At 35.4% G+C, this 8945-nt stretch overlaps 2 protein-coding genes across 5 annotated transcripts in view; both read left to right on the top strand.

The window, feature by feature from the left end:
* LOC107756020 (protein prune homolog) overlaps positions 1–495 on the top strand; it is a 10479-nt gene extending 9984 nt beyond the window's left edge. The window contains exon 7 of the mRNA XM_016572992.1: positions 307–495. Within this exon, the coding sequence (XP_016428478.1) occupies positions 307–495 (189 nt within the window). The remainder of the gene's footprint in view (positions 1–306) is intronic.
* A 2546-nt stretch (positions 496–3041) lies between these two features.
* Positions 3042–8819, top strand: LOC107755808 (BCL2/adenovirus E1B 19 kDa protein-interacting protein 2-like). 4 transcript variants are annotated; one of them, XM_016572737.1, is made up of 8 exons: positions 3042–3102; positions 3249–3294; positions 6752–6832; positions 6914–6984; positions 7628–7879; positions 7994–8185; positions 8261–8363; positions 8462–8817. In XM_016572737.1, exons 2-8 carry the CDS (start codon positions 3251–3253, stop codon positions 8595–8597), a joined length of 879 nt encoding a protein of 292 aa, XP_016428223.1. In that variant the 5' UTR covers positions 3042–3102; positions 3249–3250; the 3' UTR covers positions 8598–8817. The 4 variants fall into 4 exon arrangements, with proteins under 4 accessions (XP_016428223.1, XP_016428218.1, XP_016428240.1 ...); XM_016572732.1 differs by lacking the exon at positions 3042–3102 and having other exon boundaries at positions 3112–3294; positions 8462–8816; XM_016572754.1 differs by lacking the exons at positions 3042–3102; positions 6914–6984 and having other exon boundaries at positions 3112–3294; positions 8462–8818.
* The last annotated feature ends 126 nt before the right edge of the window (positions 8820–8945 follow it).

Raw genomic sequence — 8945 nt, 5'->3', positions numbered from 1 at the left:
GGCAACAACAATACTACAGCGAGGATAAAAGTTACGCCTTCTTTCTTTGCTTGAACATTTGGGCGGTGTTATGCAAATCTTCCCACATAGTGTGGTAGATATGTGGGGGCGTGTTCGAACGAGCCGTTTTAGGTAGGTGTGGCTGACTCTTAACTTTTATAAAGAATATCTCTTTGGATTTGAGACTTTAGTCTTTGCAACTTTACAGATCTTCTTTATGCACCAAGAGCTTGTAACACTCCAAAGAGAAAGGAAAAAATGAAATCGCATCATATGACCCCTTTAAAAGTGCTGTTCTGTCTTCAGGCTTTTCTTCAGAGGCGTGGACTACAGCAGGACCTCTGTGAGTTCTGCCACAATCACAACTACAACCTGGTGGTTGCCATGACAATCTCTTTCAATGACAACAAAGAGCCCTTCCGACAGTTAGCCGTCTACAGTTCCAGCACTGTCTACAGGGAAGAGGTACTCAGTGCTTTATACCAAAGACTATAGAATACCCAAGACGTGTCACTCGTATAGTTTTGAATGGGGAAAAATGCAACGCTCAATATGGCCGCACAATCGCAGGAAGCCCCGCCTTCTGAATGAAGGAGCCAATCGCTAATGGTAAAGTCAGCACGTCACTGCAGCTGCCGTTAGATGTCCCGGTTTCTATAGAAACAGTCAGCGCTCTGAGTCATGCGCTCAGGACTGTGCATGCGCACTGGCTGATCTGGCCTGAATAATAAGCTTTTTATAACGCTATTTGAGCAAAATAAACAACATTTATGACACAGTTGATGTCAGATTTCTTTGGTGATTTCAAATATGAAATTTAAAATAAGCTTTTTATAACGCTATTTGAGCAAAATAAACAACATTTATGACACAGTTGATATCAGATTTCTTTGGTGATTTCAAATATGAAATTTAATCGCAAGCTTAGTGAACAGTTTTGTAGAATTTGATATTTCCCCATTCAAAGAGATAGGAGTTGCACTTGCATGCCCGAGAGGCATTTCAAAGATTGCCGCCGAGTGACATGACTTGTCTTAAAGGGACTTTGTTTATACCTTTCTACGAATGAAGGTTCAAATGGCTTACCTATAAATGACTCTGCATATTTGGCCAGATTAGAAGTTAAAAAATATAGAAAATTAATTTTGAGAAACAAAGCACATTCTTCACCTTAAAGAATTCAACATGTCTTTTATCAAAAGTATTTTATGGTAAACCCTCAGCAAGAATTAAGATCAGAAAAGATCTTTCTAGCCAGTTTACAGGGTTTCCCAGTTTGTCCTTTATTATGCTTTATTTCCAGTCTTTTAATGTTGTAATGTAAAAAATGGCAACCATTGCTTGATCCAGTCAATTCCTGATCACTGAATATAGTTTTTTACTTGGAAATACACTACTGTTCAAAAGTAAGATTTTTTTTTAATTCTTTTATTCAGCAAGGATGCATTACATGGATCAAAAGTGACAGTATATGACATTTATAATACTACAAAAGATGTTTATTTCAAATAAATGATTTATTTGAACATTCTATTCATCAAAGAATCCTGAAAAAAATGTATCACAGTTTGCACAAAAATATTCAGTATCACACCACTGAAAAAGAGAAAGGAAAAAATGAAATCGCATCATATGACCCCTTTAAGATAACCTGTGAAAGAAAAAAATGCATCTTAAGCTTGCAGAATAACATAAGTGGACTTTGAACGATTACGTAATTGTGGCATCCATAATTGTAATCGCGATTAGAAATTCGATTAATTGTGCAGCCCTAGCCTGTAGCTTATTAGCAGATTCATTCATACTGTACGATCACCATAATTATAATATTCATTATATTAATAAATACAAAGGCTCAGTCCAAGGCATTTTAAAGGCCTAATTGGACGAATCTTATATAATAACAAAAAAAGATGCTTTTTTCCCCCCATAGACAAAAAAGAGCTAATTTAGTTATGACTTAAGAAAAAAATTAAACAGTTAAACAAAATCAGTTAATATTGGACTTTTGAGGTGTTGTGTACCCCCTGTGAATTAACCCTGACCAATAGTTTGGTGAGATTTGACATGGTGATAGCAGAGGATTGCTGCATGCTGCCTCAGGAGAACTAAGCACATTTTTACTAGTCGATTCCGCCAAACTATAGAACAACATCATCATAATGTTATTGATTTTGTATGAAATGCTGATTTAATCTAAATGTATTAATGTGCTATGGTTGTGAAACAGGACATTCGAGAGCACATCCTCTGTCAAGTATTTTATTGCCAAGGACTTTTTTTATTTTATGTTCTCTGTGACTGAGTATGAATAAAACATTTTCAAATAGTTCCATATGTAGTTTGTGAGCTTTTTCTGTACAAAGACACAATTTCATTGCAGTCTCATTTTTAATTTTTCTTGGACACTAATAGTTCGGGGTCAGTAATATTTTGTCATGTTTCTTATCCTCATCAAGGCTGCATTTATTTGATTAAAAAACAGGAAAATCATTAATATAGTGAAATATTATTACAATGTAATATTCAAATATGTTATAAAAATGTATATTGTCAAATTAATTGTCAACATTCATTGCTAAAGTTTTCAGTGTCTCATGATCCTTTATAAATCATTCTAATATGCTAATTTGGTGCTCAAATAACTTCTTGTTATCAATGTTGAAACCAGTTGTGCTACATAATATTTTTGTGGAAATATTTTAAGATTCTTTGAATAAAAAGATTAAAAGAACATCATTTATTTGAAATAGCTTTTATTTGAATAATGTAAATGTCTTTACTGTCACTTTTGATCAGTTTAATGAATCCTTGCTGAATAGAAGTATTAATCTTACTGATAAACTTGTGATAAACAGTAGTGTATGCACCTAATAGAATACAAACAGCTAAATACATGGAGTAGCTAATAGTCTTTTAAAGAGGCCTGTAACCTCAAGGGTATTAGGACCATGAAGCCATGCCTGTCCGTGGCATCTTCCTCCACCTTCCCAGCCTTCCCTGTGGGGGAGCAGAAGTTCTCAAAGCAGCTGAGCCAATGGGAGACAGACAATTCAGTCAGCAGAAGTCAGAAATGTTGAAAAACCTGTACTGACAGTCAGGGTGAGTTCCCTTACACAAGACACAAGATACAGACACTGAAACTGGCTTGCATTGTGGCGAAGCTCATGAAACACCTCAGGTCATGGTCATCAACTGAGTTCACTGAATGCATTTCTAATCTAGACACTTTCTTTTAACGACTTTAGACATGGGGACTTACTCAGACCAGAGGGAAGGGTACATGCAAAATGGGTAAGTCAAAATTTAGATTTTTATCTAATCTGTCCCTAAACACTGAAGTAACAATAATAAATTAATGGATTTGTATACAGTGTAATGATTAAGTTAAACTGGCCTCTGTTTATAAAGGTATCAGTTACTAATACCTGGACAAAACATATTTATAAGATCAAAACAAGTACCATAAGAGGTCATAAGCACATACTGGATGAGCCAGCGACTAACAAAGGAGTTGTTGTTAACGTTCTGTTGCACTCTGAAGTGTACAGCAGAAGGACACGAGAGAAATCCTTGTACCACTTCTGTGTAGTTATTTAGAAAGAGGATTTCAGAAAAAGGAAGTTGCCGTTGAACTGATTTCCGGTACTTTTGTCAATCTTCTTGACTAATATTCGAGACCTAACGACCACAGAAAGACATCTCTCATATCCTGTCGCCTGACAGACCAGCAGATTTTCTGACACAATAATAAGGATTTCACTGCTGTCATGAGTTAAAAATGCAAATATAAATGGAAAAACTTGACAAAAATGTAAAGTTTAGTAAGTTTCTATAATGTTTTAAAAGGGGGAAATACTTCTACTCCAATCCTTTCCATTGGCACCACTAAATATATATATATATGTCATTATAACTTTTGATGGTTTTAGACTGTAAAATGGCCATGATATTAAAACTGTTATGCAATATTAATACTACTATAATCATAGAATTGGTCTTTTGACTTGTTAATTTCCATACCAAATTCCAAGTTCATGTCCGGACAAGAAGAGAATGCATGAAAGTTATGTCATAAAAACCCTCAGTGTTTATGTGATATGACTAATAAATAATACATCCTTAATACAGTAAGTTACAGAATGAGTTACTGAAGTATTTTACCAGCCAAGACAAAGGTTTTCACAACAGGCGATTACTTTACTAAATCTTCTAAGAGTTACATCAAGAACAATTGCTGAAACAGTACACACCTCCATGCTTTGCAGTGGATGTATCATGTTGTCTGCCACAACTTTATACGTTGTTCTAAAAAATGCCCTACATATTTCTTATAATACATTTTGACATCTGATAAGGTCTCAGTCAACATTGGGCTTGAGATTACATGCAACAGTGCATGTCTTGGTTCTGTATTGACTCACAGAGAGTCAGTCAGTAACTAAAAACATACAGCCTCCTGTTTCAGAGCATTTCATGTTTGAAATAATGTAGTCTCTGAGCAATCTTGATGGATAATAGTGTATAGTGTATGTTCAAAGGTTACAGGTTTGAAGCAAAGACAATACCATCAAGATCTGAATGAATTTGATACTGGCTTCTCATCAGAAACAGGTTGAGTTACGTGGCTTATATGTTGCTGACAGCACACCGGCTCATTACCTGCCCGGAATCAGCTGAAAACTAAACTAGATTTTCTGGTCATTTGTGCCATGTGTAATTACCACATGTGCTGACGTAAAGAAATACTTGAGGTAGAAACAGGAACAAATTTTATATTTGAGTTTGCATTTGACAAGTTTGACAATATTTCAGAATATATTTGAATAGTATAGTCTAGAATGGAAATTACAAGCTACAATATTGGGGAAAAGTTTAAATATGTAGATACAGTGCATGTTTTGGATAAATCTGTTCAGCATGAATAGAGATGTTTGGGTGCATATGCTGCTGTTTCCATTTTCTCACAAAAAATTGCTCCTTGTATGGAAACATATTTCTAAATTGCACTGTCAGACACAAAATGAATGTCAAATATTTATGAAAAATATGGAGAAACCTTGCGATCACTTCAATTAATAAAAGACTACTTGATGGCTTCAAACTGATTTTCAGTTCAATAAATTGTCATCATCAGAAAATGTTACTATTGACTCAAATTTTGCACATCACACATGTAGTAAATGCAGCCATCATTTTGTTTTATGGTTTTAGGACCTAACTAACATGAAAATAATAATAATAATAATAAAAAAATAAAAAAAAATTCTTTAGTTTGTGTCACAGTTGACAATGTAGTTGTGGCTCAGAAAAAAAGGCACAATTACTCAAAATTGTAAAAGCTTTAAACAACTTTAAAACTCACCAGAGCTTGTGTGAAGCTGTTTAACTCATAGCAGCTGAAGTATAGGATGAAAACTTTCGGGATGAAGACTTTGATTTTGAAAATTGTCATAAATGTTTCTGTTTTAAAAACGAATGACAGACTAATGGTAAACTAATAACAACTACGGTTAAAGTTTTGCCACAAGCTGGTCATTTTATTTTTATTTAGCAGAAACTATTGGAATTGCTGAATCTAAATCCCCGCAGCTTTGATGCCTTGGGCTGACATTGGACGTACTGCTGTAGGGTTGTGGGCGGGGCGTTGAAACAGCTCTCTCAGGTGCGGAGGCTGCGTCATCAGGTGTGACGCGCCCTGATTGGCTGAATTTTGTGTTTGGCATGAAGGTTATTTTGCTTTGGTGAGGTAGAGAAAGAACCGCTCTTGTCGTTGAAAGGTAGATGGCGAGGTTCAGTAGCCTATGATACGTAAGTTTAACTATAGCGCTTGTAATGTTCTTAGGCAATACTTATTTTTTATCAAATGAAATAGCGGTTTGTTTTTGACGCGCATCTCCCGTACAAGGTTAGTGAAAAGGTGAGCTTAGCATGTTTACATATCATTATTTACATATGTCCATAAAGAGCGATGTGATGGGCGTTAGCGAGGTTTCAAGTGTACACAGCCCTGTTTGTACGTGCAGTCTAATCCAACACGAATTTATCTATCTACCTATCAAGGGTTTAACTCGCATATTATTTGATCCTTTGCCATTTACTAGTAGTGTGGTTTTCCTGCCTTTAACATCAGACTATAATTATTAGTGTCAATCAATCAGTAACTTTTATTCTATACCGGACATGTATAGGTGAGAATGATACATTATTACATGTCAAAATTGTTTCCAAATCCTGGAACTTTCCTCACTTCTGCTCTTAAGAAGAGATGAGTTTCATTGATGACCGTGAAAAAGGTAGTCAAATGTAAATTATGGGATATAAAATGAGTATATAAAATATAAAATATTTCACATAAGTTTAAAATAGTTAAAAACAAAATGATATATTTGAACAGACAGATTTGCTGTTGATTTTTTTTGGCATCTAAAATTCTTGCATGAGGTTAAAATGATTGCATGAGGTGCAAATGTAAGCATTAATAAAATATCAAAGACTAAATCAATCTTTGTCATTAACGGCAGTAATTAATTTAGAAACATTTCCAAATTGCTGGAAGTGAAATATTTTCTATACATTGATCTTGTGCTGACCTGTTCCGTAATTAAAACAAACAAACCTGGAATGTTGTTTTGACAGAATTGAGGAGTAAGTTACTGTCCTGCAAAGAATTTAATTGTTAATAACTAATAATATGTAGGGACCAAGAAGCCCCTTTGCCTTCCTTTACATTTTCAATTTATTCCTGCAGGCATTCAGAAAACGGCAAGACATCGGCTTTCATCCCCGACATGGAGCTCCGGGAGGAATGGCAGGATGAGGAGTTCCCCAGGTAAACTGCGTTAACAGATTCATGCACCTTATTTATGTTCATCTAGAGTGCATATGGGATTAAATAATGTGATCTTTGTAGACCTCTTCCTGAGGACACACAGAGTCCTGGCGATGAAGAGGAAAGCCCTGGAACTGAGGGAAACAGGCCTGGTAACCTAATTTCTCCATTTAGTTACTGGCCGAAATATCTCTTATATAAATGTGTCTCATATATATATTTATATATATATATATATACGCACACACACACGCGCACGCACACACACACACATACATACACCACAGTTCAGTTTAGGGTTGTTAAGGTTTTTTTAATGTTTCTGAAAGAAGCGTCTTATACTCTCCAAGGCTGCTTTATTTGATATTGTGAAATATTATTACAATTTTGAAAAACAAAAATCTCTTTCTTTAGTACATTTTAAAATGTGATTTATTCTATGTATTATATTCTGTATATATTTAATTATTATTCTGTGCTGGCAAAGCAGAATTTTCAGCAGCCATTTCTCCAGTCTTGAATGTCACACGATCCTTCAGAAATCATTCAAATGATTGACGCTAATTTGGTGCTTAAAAATATTTCTTATTTTCATCAATGTTAAAAACAGCTGTGCTGCTTAATATTTTTTTCATAATTTTTGGATTAATAGAAAACAGCATTTATTTGAAGTAGAAAAACAGAAAAAAAATCTAAAAATAAAACATTTACTGATCCTAAAATTTGAATGGTTGTGTGTATGTACAGTATATGTCTTTGTAATGCCTGACCTCTCTTTTTCTTTCTTTCCACTAGTCCCTCCAACTAGCCTGGCCCTTACAGGTAATACCGTCAGGAAGAAGCGACTAGTGGCGCCAACTCTTAGTTTAACACTGGACAAAACCTCTACTGACCGGAGCATGAAATCTGACGAGTTTGATGCTTCTGCCCTTTCACCATCTCCTGATGATGACCCAGAGATGGACATTAACCTGGAGGCCTTAGAGACACCCTCAGACAGCGAGTCTTACAACTTTCCAGACAGCATGCACGACTTAGAGTGGGAAGGTATTCAATTATTTTGACACTCATTAGGGTTGTGTCATTTATTGGTTTCACAAATATGAGACAGGGAAATCTACACAGAGCACTGGTTTACCACTAGTACTGTGGTCATTGCAGATGATCTTCCCAGGATGGGCAAAGCAGCAATCAGAAAAGCCAGTTTACTGGAGCACGCAGAGATGGGACACCTGGACTTGGATCAGGTGGACAGCAATGGGCGACGATGGAGACGATTTCATATTGGCGGACAAGACTACCAAGTCAACATGAGCGTTCTGGAGCCATACCTTCAAGTTCTTTCCCACGGAGGTGAGCTTTTGTGGAACAAGCTGAGATGAACATGCTTTACTGAAATTACCAACTAAATTTGACCTTCTTTTTTAGGATATTATGGGGACGGATCAACAGCCATCATTATGTTCACCTCCTGCTACCTACCAGAAAATACAACAGAACACTATGAATATGTAATGGACAATCTCTTCAGGTAAAACCTGATTGATTTGGTATGAATTTTCATTGCAATGACTTTTATTTTCTAAAACTTAAATGTTTATTCACGTTTAATGATTTATTTGGATTTAGGTACATTATTGGCACGTTGGACTTGATGGTGTCTGAGAATTACATATTGGTGTATCTGTGTGGAATGGCCCCTCGCAATAAGATGCCTGGGATTAAGTGGCTTCGACAGTGTTACATGTCCATCGACAGACGGTGAGCTATACTAGTAGTTACTATGGTGTATCATCAAGTTAAACAATTTTATAATTGAAGACAACAACAAATTACACATTCAACTCCTGTAATGTGATGTATTTTTGAGTAATGCAGAATATTTAGCAGGCAAATTATGTAGGGCAAGACTTAATTTTATCCATCAGGATTTGATTTCTGTTGTTATATAATGATATTATTGATTCATTCTTTTTTTCCACTCCCATGTGGCCAACAAAAAATTACGAATTTGATTATGATTATGATTATGAAACCAAACTTTCTTTTTGTGATAAAAAAATCGATTGGTTAAATTTTGATTTCATATGGTTTTTAAAGACTCCATGGAATG

The sequence above is a fragment of the Sinocyclocheilus rhinocerous genome, unplaced genomic scaffold, assembly GCF_001515625.1.
Source record: "Sinocyclocheilus rhinocerous isolate Xijiao unplaced genomic scaffold, SAMN03320098_v1.1 scaffold11, whole genome shotgun sequence".
In the NCBI taxonomy this organism is placed as follows: Eukaryota; Metazoa; Chordata; class Actinopteri; order Cypriniformes; family Cyprinidae; genus Sinocyclocheilus; species Sinocyclocheilus rhinocerous.
This window is presented reverse-complemented; position numbering and strand designations above follow the sequence as displayed.

Coding starts and splice junctions, on each gene's coding strand:
- LOC107755808 (XM_016572737.1), top strand. CDS start 3,251: ATGGGGACTTACTCAGACCAGAGGGAAGGGTACATGCAAAATGG. Junction 6,833..6,913: donor CAGGATGAGGAGTTCCCCAG/GTAAACTGCGTT, acceptor TGATCTTTGTAG/ACCTCTTCCTGAGGACACAC. Junction 7,880..7,993: donor GCACGACTTAGAGTGGGAAG/GTATTCAATTAT, acceptor TGGTCATTGCAG/ATGATCTTCCCAGGATGGGC.